Here is a 16,125-nt window from a genome sequence, read left to right on the forward strand (position 1 = left end):
ATAGAAAAATTACTTTATTACATTTTTTATTAATTAAACTCTTCTTAATTCTTATGGTTTCTTAAAAAAAGTTAATTTTTTTTTAAATGTGTATTAGTTTATTCGTTTATTTAAAATTGTTTTGGTTAATTCATTTTCTTTTTATTTTTTATATTACCTTTTTTTAATTTTGAAAATTAAAATTTTTTTTTAAATTAAATTTTATAAAGAAACTAAACACCACTTATGCGCTCACACACATATATACACACTTACATACATATCCTAGTTTAAAAACTTTCCTTAAGTTTTATTATTTTTCTGTTGTAAAACAAAAATGCGTCCTTATTGCGTCCTGACATGCGAAATATCAAGAAAGTCAAACCAGTTTTTTTAACTCAAAAATGTTATATTTACAATTAGCGCAACCGCATTATGTAATTATATTCATGAAACACTAAAAAACAAATTATTTGCATTAAGAATACTGCGCAACACTAAACTTTATGCTTGGAACCTTTAAAAGGTGCGGCGTTCTTCATAATTTGTCCATTTTATATACAAACATATACAGCCAACGTTTATTAGTATTACTTACGCTACTTATTTCAATACTTAATTTTTGATGTAATGAAATTTTAGAGTGTTTTTGTATTGAAAATTATTATGGTAGAAGGAAAGGAGACGAAATTTATTTGAAAAACTTTGTACTTTTATTCAAAACCTTTTTGTATTCAGCAAATGTTTCCACAATTTTTAGATCTAAGTCGAGTATAAGGGAATGAAAAAATTATGTACTACGATTACTAACAATATTTATTGTAAAACAATAATAAGAATTCAATAAAATAAAAAAGTATACATGCATGTTTCGAAAATATGAATTTCGGGTGTTTCATTTAAAAAAATCCTCATATTGGCTTGTCACTTGTAGAATTTGGTCTTTGTTCGTCGAGAGAGGACTTTACTTCTCAATTGCCTACTCAGTAAGAAGTAAGTAGCACCTGTTGGCAAGAGTTATTCTGAGTTGGTTTTTGAGACCGACATTGTTGTTGCTGTTAATACTAGACGAAATTATCTTCGACTTCGAAGTTATGACTTTCATTAGAGACGTGGGAGCCAAGTGGCGAGTGCGACGACTGTGTGTTTGATGACGGGAGATATTTCGCCTTGCCCTCATTCACTACCAGACCCGTTTGCTTCGTTTCTTTGTCCAACCATGGCCAATGAAATCGATGTCATCGGCGTACGTCAGCAGTTATACACTCTTGTAGGAGATTGTACCTTCTCTATTCAGATCTGCAGCTCTTATTTTTTTCCAGGAGTAGGTTGAAGATGTCGCAGGATAGGGATCGAAAGGCTCGGAGAGGTATTGCTAAACGTTAGCTTACACAGCCATATTAGTTTCGCGGGGATAACAAATTCAGACATAGAGACATAAAGGCAGCTCCTTTTCGTGCTGTCAAAAGCAGCTTTGAAATCGACGAAGAGGTAGTGTCTGTCGATCCCCTTTTCACGGGTCTTTTCAAAGACTTTGCGAGTGTTGATTGACTTTCCTGGCCCGAACCCACACTAATAAGGTCCAATCAGTTTGTTGACGGTGGGATTTAATCTTTCACACGATAGCACCTTTAATGCGATGTTGTGGAGGCTAAACTCTTCCTTTTTGTGGATTTGGCAGGGCACACTTAACTTCAAATCGTCGGGCATGCTTTCGTCAGACCATATATACAAAGAAAATGATGCATGCTCCTTATCAGTTCATCGATGCTGTATTTGAATAGCTCAGCCGGCAATCCAACAGCCTCCGCCGCTTTATTGTTTTTCAAACTTCTTGATGGTCCGGCAATGGAACGTATGCTCCATCGTAATCGATTGAGGATGCGGTCATCAGGCACTGGATCATCTCTGGGGGCTCTGTAAGAGTACGCTCCGGTCCAGAAACCTTCTGTTAGTCGCTGCGTCTTTTCGCATAATTTTCGAGTATCCCCCTGTCGGTCAGCTTGGTTTTTTTATAGTATCATGAGTCAAATCGGGATAATTGGGATTCCAATTGAATAGAGATTTGCTTGTATCGAAAAAGCTAGTAGAAAGATGTTCAGCTTCGTCGAGCAAAGAACGGCCTTTTTTCAATATTTTTTTCCTCCACAAAACTAGATATTTTATTAAAACTTTTTATAATTCCAAAAATACATTAAAAACTCAACGATTGCGACATCATTTTCAGTAGTTCCTCAGAAAACAGTGCCTCCGTGTAGACAACAGAACTTCTTAAAGGGTCATCAAAAGTAAAATGGAAAAATAAGCTTTAATTAAGTAATAAACTAGGTACTGGACAAAGGAAAAACAAAAAATTTAAAATTGTATTATTGGCAGATGAAAATCAAAATTTTTTTCAAAATATTTTGAAGTTATTTTTATAATTTTATTGACCAAAAAAAGTCTCCGTAATGACCTTAAAAAAATATATTGAAATATTTCATTAAGATCGGTTAAGTAGTTCACGAGCAATCTTGAAGCCCACTTTGAAAAACCAGTTTCGAGAAAAGAGCTTTAACAATTTTGAGTGACTACATAGCTTACCTCGAGCGCGTAACTTTTCAAAGCTGCATCTCCAAAACTATTACTCCGATTGAACTTGAGCATATAGGACAATATTCTAGACATAGAATTAAAAAATGCAATAAAACAATAATATTTTGCAGCCGTGGAAGCCATTTAAGGTGTAGTCGTTCTGTGTAACGTTCTCTAAATATCCATTAATAGATTGTTTCTTCATACCTGCAAGCATCCAAAAACTTGTTACATCTCAATCATTGAACCCACCACTCATTGAACTCACTACAGTCGAGATTGTATTTATTTCATCATGGAAAGTCTTGTGACTGAACAACATTTACGAATCGATCAACTTTATTACGAAAATTCACGTTCTGAAAATAATGTGTTTTAGGCGCTTCGCTCAACGTAACACCATCACCCATCTTGAGACCCAGTATTCGTTATTGGACAATATTCGACCGAATAGATCAGGTCCTGCACGCAATGAAGAAAATATAGCAGCCGTACCTGAGAGTGTACAAGGCCGTTTAGAAGTCGTTCGTAACAACTCGGACTGACGTATGGAACGTGTTGGCGCATTTTACATCGAGATCTTAAATAAAAAGCGTACAAAATACAGCATGCGCAAGAGCTAAAGCCGCTCGTCCCTCCCAAGCGACATCGCTTCGCTCTATGTGCTCTTGAAAAGTTCCAAGCAGATCCCACGGTTTCGAGCCAATTTTTTTTCAGGGGGCCATTTCTGGGTCAATGGCTATGTAAAAAAGCAAATTTGCCGCATTTGGGCTGAAGAGCAATCTGAAGAATAGCTGCCATTTCATAAAAAAAACAACGGTTTTAACGTAACCGTTAATGGCGACCGTTATCGCGCCATGATAACCAACTATTTGATGTCTGAAATCGAAGCTAATGATCTCGGCGACATTTGTTTCAATAAGACGACGCCACTTCTCACACTTCGCTTCAATCAATGGATTTATTGAGAGAACCCTTCGGTGAGCAGATAATTTCACGTTTTGGGCCGGTCGATTGATTGGCTACCAAGATCGTGTGATACCAAACCGTTGAGATTTTTTCCTGTGGGGATATATAAAGTCTAAAGTATATGCGGACAATTCCGCTTCGATTCAGGCCTTAGAGCAAAAGGCCACGCGTGTCATTCGCCAGTTAACAGTCGAATAGCTCGAACGAGTTATTGAAAATTGGACTCAACGAATTGACCATCTCAGTCGTAGCCGCGGCCAACATTTGAAAGAGATAATTCACACAAAATATATGCCAAGGAATATTCTTTCAAATAATAAAAAACTTTCCGCATTAAATTTGAAGTTTCTGGGTTTTTCTTTAAAAAAGTAGGTAACCTCGAAATGGATCATCCTTTATACCTGTGATCAAATCAAATTGAAAGGTGAGGAGATGAAATTCCCCTTCAAAGTATTCCCCTCCCGATGCAATACACTTATGCCAACGCATTTTCCAGTCTTCATAGCACTTGGAAAACTCCTCCGTCGTGATGGCCATCAGAGCCTTTTTCTATTCAGCTTTTATATCCTCAATTGAGTCAAAATGGTGTCCTCGATTGTTTAAAAATGTCGAGCTCTTTGTAATATATATGTAAGTCTTGAAGTTTATACATTAATACATCTCTGATCTTATTGTGGGATGTATGTTGTATGTCACCAGTACAAAACCCGGATCAGAATGTCTTCCAACAAAACGGAGAGTATTTAAAAGATTTGGACGAGATTACGACGTTCTATTCCCATTTTATTGACGCTTAGCCAGAGTAAAATTTACATATAACCGTTAACAAACAATAATTTTAAGCCAAGTGGGGATAACGCTGTCTACTGTGTGTCTTATGCCCGGTTCATTGAACTTTAATTGGATCAAAGCATTTTGTTTACATTCGTAGAAGGTCTTGCGTGCAAATTGGCTTTAAATCGCGTTTATTGGCATGTCACAGAAGTAGTATCAAGGACAAGAATTTGCATAACTCATTCATTGATGGACACGCGGCTCGTAGAAGTGTATTCACCTGTAAATATTTTCCGGTGACACGCGCATGACATCGGCCGACTTGTTTATAAACAACATATTTGCAAAAAGTAGAGAAAAGCGGAAAATAACATATTTAAAGTGCACACCCTTACATACTGAGGCAACCCTTTCGATGTAATAAATAGCCTCAGGTGGCTGAAGGAAGGTCAGCCATGGCATTTTTGATGGGGCAGCGTCGCTCGTCTTTTTTGTTTACCTTTCGCTGTTTGAATTGTCAAGGTTCTAATTTTTCGCGCCACTTTTGCCCGGTTGAAGTAGGAGACTGTCAAAGACTGAAAGTGAAATTTAACAAGTCCTTCGAGTCTTTGTCAAAATACGCGCGGTTTGCTTGGCAACCAACCGATGGTCGACTTGCTGTTAAATCAATGGAATTTTTCAGTGAGTTTAAGTAAAGAGCAAGTTTCAGCAGAATTATAGTTCTTTAGAAAGTTTTGCTCATTAAAAACAGTTAAAATTATAAAAATAATCTCTTAAAAATATCTGTGAAGTCAACCGGAGCTGCAGCTTAAAAGTTCTGCCACGATTTTTAACTACCCTCTGCTTCGAACTACAGAAAGTTTTGAAACTTAGCAGAAGACCACGTAACTTTTTTCGAGCTCACAGAAAGTTAAAGTCAATGCGCTTAAGTAAAACCTGAAATTTTCTTATAAAAGCTACCTCGGACAATGTCGTAACGTGAATGGACATACATCTCATAAATGGCAATGCTCCCATAACTCCTGTGAATAAGGTCAGTCGCGGTACCTATCCGTGCCGTTTCCCAACTTGGACGTTTGACTTGAGCTTGGTCCGACACCATGGGGAATACGGAGAGCAATGTAACGAGTGGCGTCAAGAAGCAAGCTGGCGTCTCCACACAAGCGCTTTACAAGTTTGTTAATCTCAAGGGCGGCGGTCTCTTGGTGGATATGATGAAACGCGCGTGTCAGACGAAACAATTCGCGGAAATCGATCACGCAATTAAAACGAAAGTGGAACCGTTTCTCTATAATAAAGGCGCAGGCCGTTACTTTCCAATCTCAAAACTGGTGCTCTTGCGTAATAAGGAACGCGCGCGTACCAAACAACTGCCTGAGATCAGAGCGCTGGAGAATCCAGATGATGACTTTAATATACACGATTACTGTACAGAGGTTTCGGAAGCCGAATATATATCGAATCCGAGTGCCTACCGTTTTGTGTGCTGGAATTTGAATGTGAGTAGTAGTACTCTCTGTAGCCTCGCTTGCGCAAGTAAAGTGTTTCTTTTTCAGGAACGCGGCGCTGTCGGCGAAACCATTTTACATCTCTGTCTGCTGAATGCCTCATCATTGCATGCGGATCTCGCCAAACGTTTGCTCAAATGGTATCCCAAACTCATACTCGATGTCTATATGTGCGATGAATATTATGGTGAGAGCGTGTTACATATCGCGATCGTTAACGAGGATCCGGCGATGGTCAAATATCTGTTAGACGCTGGCGCAGATGTACAAGAACGGTAATAGGTTATGCGAAGCATATAACTACAGCTAATATACATGTGTGATCTTCTTAGTTGCTGTGGCGCCTTCATGTCCGCCGAGGATCAGAAACCTTCGCGTTACGACTCGCCCGATCATGAGTATGTCGGCGTACAACCGATGACCAATTACGATGGCTATGTCTATTGGGGCGAGTACCCAATGAGCTTTGCTGCCTGTCTCTCACAAGAAGATTGTTTTCGCTTGGTGTTGGCGCGTGGCGCTGACCCCAATCTGCAGGACACCAACGGCAATACTTCGCTGCATATGTTGGTTATCTACGAAAAGATCGAAATGTTCGATGTAGCCTACGAGGTAGGCACCAATATACACTTACGCAATATGCAAAACCTAACGGCGCTTACGTTGGCCGCCAAGCTGGGACGTGTCGAGATGTTCTTCCATATATTAAGTATAGAACGTGAGATATATTGGCAGCTGGGTAGCATAACATGTGCGGCGTACCCATTGTCGATGATCGACACGATCGATGTCGAGACAGGGAATATCAATAAAGATTCGGTATTGAATTTCGTAGTTTTCGGTGTAAGCAGTTTTTGAAAACCGAGTAGATACTTGATTAAATTTACATTTTAAAACTTGCAGGACAAACTGGAGCACTTGGAGTTGTTAGACGGTGTAGTTATCGATTTATTGAAGACCAAATGGGAGTCGTTTGTCAAGTCGCGTTTCTACAAACAGTTTTATATGTTTTCCTTCTATTTCCTCTTCTCGTTAATAAGTTTCATCTTACGTCCCGGACCGTCTGACAAAAATGAAGACGATGATGGCGAAGAAGTTGAGAGCGACGATGTAGTAACTTTTAACCCACAAGCCATAAATACAAGTAGTACTGCTGCATTTCATAGAGGCGATAAGTGGTTACGCCGTTTGATCAAGCACGCAATCGACAAGATGGAATACAGTGAGCAGTAGGAGTCTGAACTGTACACCAGAGGCAGAGCTAATGTTAAATTTTTTTAATTCTTCACAGAAACCTTTTGGTTGAACTTTACCGACTATTTCGACGATAATGATGTGGAACCAGTGCCATCTTGGTGGGCGAGTTATGCCGAATGTCCGCTAATGAACATGGAATCGGACTTAGCGAAGGTTGCTTATGCAGATCATATCAATATCGCGTGTGATTAACGAAAACTTTCGTCTCTTTTAGGTACGAATTGTGGCCGAAATCATCATATTCTTTGGCTCGATTTTGTACTTATTGGCGGCCTTGAGAGAAGCACGTTTTTTGGGCTATAAAATGTTTGTCGAGAATATGGTAAGGTTCCATTATTTCATACGATGATAGCAATCTTTCTTTATTTCTTATCCATCTACAGATGACTGCACCCTCTAGGGTCATGTTTCTGTTCTCCTGTGCGCTCATGATGACTATACCTTGGCTGAGGTTGTCCTGCATGACCGAGATCGATGATCATGTGGCTGTCTTTATTATGCTCACTACAGCGCCTTACTTTCTATTCTTTTGTCGGTAAATTCTCAACAAAATCTATGGTAATATTACTATTCCAGCAACCAAACCAACCTGATTTTTCAGTGGCTTCAAAACTGTCGGTCCTTTCGTTGTGATGATCTATCGCATGGTCATGGGTGACCTTATACGTTTCGTTTCCATCTATCTGGTCTTCGTGATGGGTTTTTCACAAGCTTACTATATTATATTTCTCACATTCGACAACCCCGCAACACCAGAGGAAATCGACGATTCCGAATCGAATCCAATGCCTTCCCCGATGGAGTCCATAGTGGCTATGTTTTTGATGTCGCTTACCAATTTTGGTGACTACTTCGGCGGCATGGGTTCCACACAGCACGAATATGAAGCGAAAACCCTTTTCTTTCTCTTCATGGTGATTGTCAGCGTGTTGTTGGTGAACATGTTGATCGCTATGATGGGTAACACCTATCAAAAGATCGCCGAGATACGCAACGAGTGGCAACGTCAGTGGGCGCGTATTGTACTGGTAGTGGAGCGTAGTGTACCGCCGGCGGAACGTCTAAAGAATTTCATGCATTACAGTCAACCGATGTCAGATGGACGACGCGCTTTGGTACTTCGGCTGAATATGAGCGTAAGTGTGACGGAAATAATTTCGGGTTCAGTGTCTTTCAAATGTTTGTTTCTAGGATGAGGACAAAGAAGAGATGAAGGAGGTGCAGGAGATGAAACGCCTACACCAGCGGTTTTCCAAGAAGCGCCAGGTTGAGCGTGAGGCCCGTGCTCGCAAGAGACAAGAGGAGTACGAAAAATTCTTCGGTTCAAAACCGCCGGGTGATAATAATAATACTTGAAGGGAGATTATTGGAAGGAAGGACCTGAATTTAATAGATGATATCTTTGTAGTATAAGTAGGTATCAAGAGTTATTGGTCGTAGCTAGGTAATGTCTGAAAATTTCTGAACATGATAATCTAGTACATATAATCGATTTGTTTAGATAAATTAAAATTGAAAACAAAAATCGAAATCAAAAACCATAAGTTTGTTTTATATACCTGTAATATAAAACTATTATCCTTTTATTTTCGGATACCGGTTTGACAATAACTTTAAAGCAAAAAATTTCCATTTTTTAGGTCGTAATTAGACGAAAAAAATATATGCCATGAAAAAGTTTGTCTTTTTATTTAGGAAACCGCTTTAACCATTTTTTTAAAATATTAAAACCACATATTTTAATCAAAAATTTAAAAGTGCACACTTTTACTTTTTTTTTTATGTTCATAGGTACTATCTCTTAATAAACCCCAAATATAGTCTCCCATCATGTTTTCATTGTATTGGCCTTGATAACGTTGTTCGAAGCTCATAATGTCCTGGCGAAAACGTTCTCGTTGCCATGTCGTTTTTGAATTTATCCAAATGAGCATGCATCATATGTACTTTTAATGGCATTCTGCAGCCCATGGCCTCAAAATTTTTTAGCATATTTTAAACTAGGTTTTTGTAGTTTTCGATTTTGTTATTTCCTAAGAATCCGGAAACGACAGCTTTGAAACTGTTCCAACTCGCTTTTTGAATACGATCCATCAACGAGGGAAATTTTTTTTCGGCGAAAATCTGTCTGATTTGCGGACCAACAAAAACCCCAGCTTTAACCTTTGCTTCGGATAACTTCGGGAAAAATTTTTTTAAGTATTCAAAAGCTTCTGAGGTTTGATCTAGTTTTTTAACAAATTGTTTCATCAACCTTCACTTAAGGCAGAGGCGGCATTAACACTTTTTCTGCTTCAAGAATTGGCGAATTTTACGTTTTCTTTTCCGATACAAAGTTGTGCTATTTCATTCTACGACTGTCGAGTATACTGCTTAGCATCCGCTCTACTATCCCATAAGCACAAATAACACGGATACTTTGTATATCCGCTTTGAAGTCCCATAAAAAATCCCACCATTTTGAAATCTCCAATTAGCTGCCAGTTATAATCGCAATACTTTACAGATTCGAGCAAAATTTTAACACTTTCATAATTTTCTTTAAGATATACTGAGTGAGCGATGGGAAGAGATGGAAATTTATTTCCATCATGTAAGAAAACGGCTTTTAAGCTTTTGGTAGAACTATCGATGAATAAACGCCATACGCTAGGAACACAAAGTATGCCAATTTCTTCGAACAAACTTTTTATGCATTGCAAAAACAAAGTCCATCTTCTTTTGTGAAAAATGTTGAGAATGTTTCATGCCTGGTCCGCTGATCCGTTATATTAACATCATCAAGCAAATTCGACTGTTTTAAGCGAGAGCCTAAAAGCTCTGCTTTACTTTTTGGCAAATTTAAATCTCTAATGAAATCATTAAAGTCTTCTGTAGTGACGAAATGATGTTTTGGTTGTTCTGGTGTCGGTAAAAACTCCTTATCGGAATTACTTTTATGAGAACTAAGAGATGAGCTCCTTTTTTGCGATAATTTTATCGGTGGCTCAGGTACAAGTCGCGTCAAATCGTCTGAAACTGGAGCAGAAGAAGACTCAAGGTCAAGATATCCGATAGGTTTTGCATTTTTACCTCTACGCCTTTTACTCGGATTCACAATGCAAAAGTAGCAGTCGTTAACGTGATCTTTTGGTTCTCGTCAGATTCTTGGTATTGCAAATTTCATAAACCTTTTCTCACCTCGATACCAACCTATTCTTCACAGAGAACGTGAGATGCATTTAGTTCATATTTTACTTCTCGAACTTTAATAAATTGTCCACATATACATACATATAACAAAAAAATAGACTTTAGGACAAAGAACGAAAAATTATTTGTAGAGTCGTGTATTCTATTTATTCCCTTGAAAAGTAGATAGCGGCGTTATTCTGTTGGATATCTTGTTTATATATCTACATATGTAAATTTCGCTGTTCATTTCGGTTGGAGCATAACACATTTTGGATCTTCCATTAAGAGAAAAAGACACTTCCACCGCCAAAGTTTCTACTTTACCTTGGTTCCTATTTTTGGTCTGTCAGGACCGATGAGACTAAACTTTTTCCGTCGGAAGAAAATTACATTTACCCATTCTCATGTACACTTCATATGTGTTTTTGCGAACTGTAACGTTGCATCCCTATGACTTTTGTTAAGGGTGGCGATTTCGCTCGGTGATGAGTTTAAAGTTCTGGAAGCCGATGGTTTTATTAAGTGTTTATATGAGTTAAGCCTCCACTCAACCCGGGAAAACTGGCGCACCCTAAGAAAACACTGCACAATACACCACATCTGATGACACCATACTCATACATCATCACACAACACAACACCAACACAACTCACCATACTTCTACAGGAACCCCATCAACAAAAAGGACGGCCAAATTCGTTTTTCGACACCCATCCCGCTCGTTGCAATTTTTCGATAACAAGTCCTACCACACGGTTCCTGCTAGCTGCCAGTCCTGTGCGCTATGATATACAATTCGATTCTCAGCAGCCCTGCGTGATATGGTCGCCGTTACCATGTGCAATCAATTTTACAGCTGTGTTTTCATTAACATTCAATAAAGTTAACCCTAAAGTGTTTAGTACCTCATATAAACTAATGTGTTTTCCTTTACCTAATTAGTGGGTGCTTACTGAACTAAAAATAAAGTGGTGGATCCTTCCCACTAAACTGGGCATCCAAATATTCAATAGGAAGATCAAGTTGTGCTAAAATTTATGAAACAGTTAACTTTTGTTTTGTTCTCAGGTTCTTAGTTTAACCCCTCTGTCGATCTGTGATCTTTTGGGTTCTTTCAGTTTTCTGCTCCAAGCTAGATTATCGAGAGGGAGGTGTTGTCTATTATTTTTTTTTTTTTTTTTAATGCCTTGTATACCACTAAAATCAGGAGTAATGTGAGCGTTTGATACCAATGAGTGAATGCCAAAAATCCTTCAAACAGTTTACGTAAAAATACTGGGGCTTTACAGGACTTAAGTCATATAAACTACCCAAAATTTTAGACATTTTCATGCAACATTCCGTTTACTGATACTTCAACATATAAGCACCTGTTTAATCGAGGTTTAACGATGTTGAATACTAATCCAGTACAGATATCCGGAATAATGAAACTCTCAGAGCAGCGAATTATTGACATATAGTACATATATGTATGTATAATATATTACCAGTATATGCGGATTCTGTTTTGCAAAGGACTGATTTGACATATGAGACGGGATGTATACCCTGCCTTACCTGTAACTTACCGAAATGCTGTTTCATTAAGACAACACACCGTGTCATAAATCAATGAACACGATGTCAAAATTTCATGAATTTAACTTCGAATTACTTCCCCATTCACTGTTCTACAGATCTGACCCGCAGTGGCTATTCCATTTTCTTAGACCTCAAGAGAATGCCAGCTGGAAAGAAATTTAGCAACAATGAAGAGGTATTCGTAGAAACGGAGGCTTATTTTGAGGGTTTAGAAATATGTATTTTAAAAATTGTATTGAAAATTTTTTTTACCGCTGTAATCATTGTATCGCCCTCAAATATAACTATATTGAATAAGAAAATCAAATTTCATCAAATAAAAAAAGTCTAAAACTAGAAAGCGTCCTGGTCCGATGGACTGGAAGGACTGATAAGGAGCATGCATCAGCTTCTTTGCAGAACATGGTCGGACGAAAGCATTCCTGAAGATGGGAATACATGTATGGTCTGCCCAATCTACAAAAAGGGAGACTCCATAATCTGCGCCAACTACCGCGGGATAAGCCTCCTCTACAAACTACAAACAAACAAATTTGACCTTATCAGTGTGGCTTTGCGCCAAATCTTGGAAAAGACCAGTAAAAGCTGTTTTGACGGCATGAAAAAGAAGCTGCCTTTATGCCGCTTTGTATCTCCGCAAAACTAATGCGTCTGTGTAAACTGAACAAACCAAGTTTCAGACAAGGCGACTCCCTATCGTGCGACTTCTTCAATCTACTTCTGGAGAAAATAATTCTGAGCTGAATAGAGAAGGCACCATCTTCTATAAGATTGTACAGCTGTTGGCGTCCACGAAGATATTGACATCGTTGGCCTCAACAACTGCGCCGTTAGTTCTGTTTTCTGCAGACTGGATAAGGAAGCTAAGGGTATGGGTATGGCCGAGGACAAGACGAAATATCACCTGCGACTTCGCTCCCATGTCACGGTTGACAGTCTTAACTTCGAAGTTGTAGATAAATTCGTCTATTTTTAAACCAGCATTAACATCAATAACAACAACGAAACCCATGACAGAATAACTCTTGCCAATTGGTGCTACTTCGGACTGAGTAGACAATTGAGAAGTAAAGTCTTCTCTCGACCAACAAAGACCAAACTCTATAAGTCACTCATCATCCCCGTCGTGCTATATGACAACAACTGATGAGTCGGTGTTACAAGTTTTTGAGAGAAAAGTTCTGCGGAAGATTCATGGTCCTTTCCGCATTGGCCACGGTGAATATCGCACTCGATGGAACGATGAGCTATAAGAACTATTCGACAACATTCACATAGTTCAGCGAATTAAAAGACAGCGGCTACGTTATAGCTCATCGTAATGTGTACGAATGGACGAAAACAATCGAGGGGGCTTATTCTGTATCTCGATTCGTAAATGTATTCTATTCGAAATTCGGATCTACTTTATAACTAGGCAAAAGTTGTATCACCCTGTGCCAGAATAAATACGTGCAATTTTCGTTTTTGCTTTCTAAAACTCAAAACCTAACGAATATTTTATTCGAAAATTGGCTTGAAAATGCGAAAATCGAGTTACAGAATATAAAAAATCCGAATTCGAGTAAATTTTTTTTCAAATCGAGTTACAGAATAGGGCCCCTGCTCTGAAAGTATTCGACGCAATACCCGCCGGGGGAAGCAGAGGAAGACGAAGACCTCCACTCCGCTGGAAGGACCAGGTGGAGAAGGACCTGGCTTCGCTTCGAATATCCAATTGGCGCCAAACAGCGAAAAAGCCGAACGACTGGCGAGTGTTTGTAAACTCGCGTAAGCGGTATTTACGCCAATAAAGAATAAGAAGAAGTGGTTATCGTATTCAGCATCGAGGAATTCATATTTGTATTTCTGGAATGCAGACATTTTTGGAAATTGCATTGATTATTACTTGTAGAAGGTAATATTAGGAGTACTTCGAATAAACTTGCCATTTGGAGACAAAAAAAAAAATAATACTGGAAAAGTGGCAAAAGAATTGTAGTGGGCTTAAACAAAAACCCACCAAAAAGGCACACTAAATGTCTGTTAAATTTTGTGATAAATTATATTATTTATTTACAAACAATCTAGATTTCGTTTTTTGCGAAGTCAGTGTTTCGCTAATTTCAAACTTTATTGCGAGTTTTTCGCAAAAGTGTACTTTGATGAAGCTAAACCTTAATTATATAAAATTTTTTGTATCTTTTAAAACTTCTTGTACAAATTTTGTGATTTTTTAGTATTTCATGTAACCTTTTCGCCAAATCTTTTAATAAAAATGGGGTTTTGTTTTTTTTTATGATAATTTCCTTTATATTAAATTGAGGTAAGCTTTATTACACCTCTCTTATGTAATTGTTTAGGCACTGTGTGTTAAGGTTTGCTGTCTAATAAAGTAATTTTCGATTTAATTTTTGATTTCATTATTTTCATTTCACTGTTTTTAATTTTTAGTATTAAGATTAGTATTTTTAGTGCAAGAATATTCGTTATATATTTCTTTTCGTTATATTAGCAACAAAGATAGTATTTTCTAATGATTACATGCTAGAATAACAGTACTTCGTATTAAATTTTCTACCAAAAAATAATTCAGATACTTTTTTTATGTTGCTTATGCGGAACAACCAGTTGACAAGAGGTGTCTTACGAAATTTGTAAACGGAGACATCATTTCTACTTCCCACACAGGCAATGTATGTATGTATATCATCTTATGATATATGTGTCTAAATCTTTTAAATTTAATTCGCTATTCAAAATTACGATTAAAGGTAAATACAAAAGATGCTGACGATCTCTCGGACATGCAACTTAGGCATTAAATTTAATGGTGGACTGGCCGTTGTATAAGATATCATACCTGTATATCATGAAAGAAACCTAAAGAACTGTTAAGACAATCCAGTAATTATTAGTGAAATCGAAAAAATTGAAGCTATTGAAAATCTTGCTATGCTATTTGAAAGCTCTAACTCCACAGAGGGTTTCATAAAAACAAATTACTACATCTGAGCACAAAAATAGCTGGCGAATAATTTCTACCATCAAAATTCAACGAATATCCAATTTGATATATGTATGTATATGTGTATATTAGCTTTTTCAGAATTTGTAAACAATTTTTGATAATATATCAAATTTCAATATACTCGTAAATTGAAAGGAAAATAAACTTTGTGTAATATCTTTTGTATGCAAAGTTTACTTTGAACTTTGGTCTTAAAATCCAATGGTCAGTTTGTATATGCTATTGGATTAATTGATCATAATATATATAACCATATATATTCGTGATCTGGAGAGTCTCCTCTATCCGACCAAACCCATTTTATTCCCGAAATCCTGGGACGGTATACTAAAGCCGACCCTAATTGATCTCTGTTGTCAACGTTTTATGCTTTGTGGTAAGTAAGCACTAGGTTTAACTAAAATGGACATTAGATTAGATTTATTGATGAGGAATGCACCGCGACCTTAGGTGTATTGTGCCCTCTCCTAAATCACATGGACTCACTTAGCCCCAGCACATTGATGAAGTCCAATAAAAATGGACATATGTCGGATGATTCCACTGAACTTATGTACTAAGGCTGTCGGGCCACGAAAATACCTTTCAACAAACTAATTGTTGAATATGTTAGCTACGACCACAGAAACGGAAACCGAAGAGCCCGCAATATAGAAATCAAGACCCGGATTCCAAAGCTTCTATCCAACCAGCTGGTACCTGAACTAGCACGGAACGAAAAAGGTGTATAAAGGTGTACTCTTAGCAGATCTCAATGGAAGAGGCGAACTAAGCGACTTACAATGAAGTAAAGCCCTCTCCACTGCTGATTTTCTGCGGAGTAAAAATTGCAATAATCCTAGGTAAAATAGGGCCTGGCTCGATCGTCGCTTTACAATTTCGACTCCGATTGCAAGAATATGATGATCTGAGATATTGTTTAAGCATAAATTTTTTCGATTTCTTTCTATAAATTTATTTTGGATTTTATAATACAGTGGTCTAAGCTTTAAAACTTTTTAAAATAATCGATAATTGTCTATGTATTGATTTCATCGGTTTTTGCTCATAAATTAATTTCTGAGCTTAACTGTTATATATTTTTTTTCGCCACAAAAATCTCTTCAATGAAAAAATCTATGTATATATTTCTAAAAATATTCCTTTTATATTGAAAGTGGCGTTATAAAACTTTCATTTATTAGGATTTGTGGGATTTACAAAATATCGATTGTAATTAATTGTCTCAAAACCGTTTTGTAATATATTTGATCGATATATTTCTTACATTTCGATTAGAAAAAAATAATAAATAG

At 37.5% G+C, this 16,125-nt stretch overlaps 1 protein-coding gene across 1 annotated transcript; it reads left to right on the forward strand.

The window, feature by feature from the left end:
• The first annotated feature begins 5,000 nt into the window (after window positions 1-5,000).
• On the forward strand, window positions 5,001-8,714 carry LOC120778968 (transient receptor potential cation channel subfamily V member 5). The gene is made up of 9 exons (XM_040111044.1): window positions 5,001-5,795; window positions 5,853-6,079; window positions 6,137-6,647; window positions 6,708-7,026; window positions 7,096-7,214; window positions 7,276-7,383; window positions 7,445-7,596; window positions 7,663-8,197; window positions 8,253-8,714. Exons 1-9 carry the CDS (start codon window positions 5,397-5,399, stop codon window positions 8,415-8,417), a joined length of 2,535 nt encoding a protein of 844 aa, XP_039966978.1. The 5' UTR covers window positions 5,001-5,396; the 3' UTR covers window positions 8,418-8,714.
• Window positions 8,715-16,125: the final 7,411 nt, after the last annotated feature.

The sequence above is a fragment of the Bactrocera tryoni genome, chromosome 5 (assembly GCF_016617805.1).
Source record: "Bactrocera tryoni isolate S06 chromosome 5, CSIRO_BtryS06_freeze2, whole genome shotgun sequence".
Taxonomy (NCBI): domain Eukaryota; kingdom Metazoa; phylum Arthropoda; class Insecta; order Diptera; family Tephritidae; genus Bactrocera; species Bactrocera tryoni.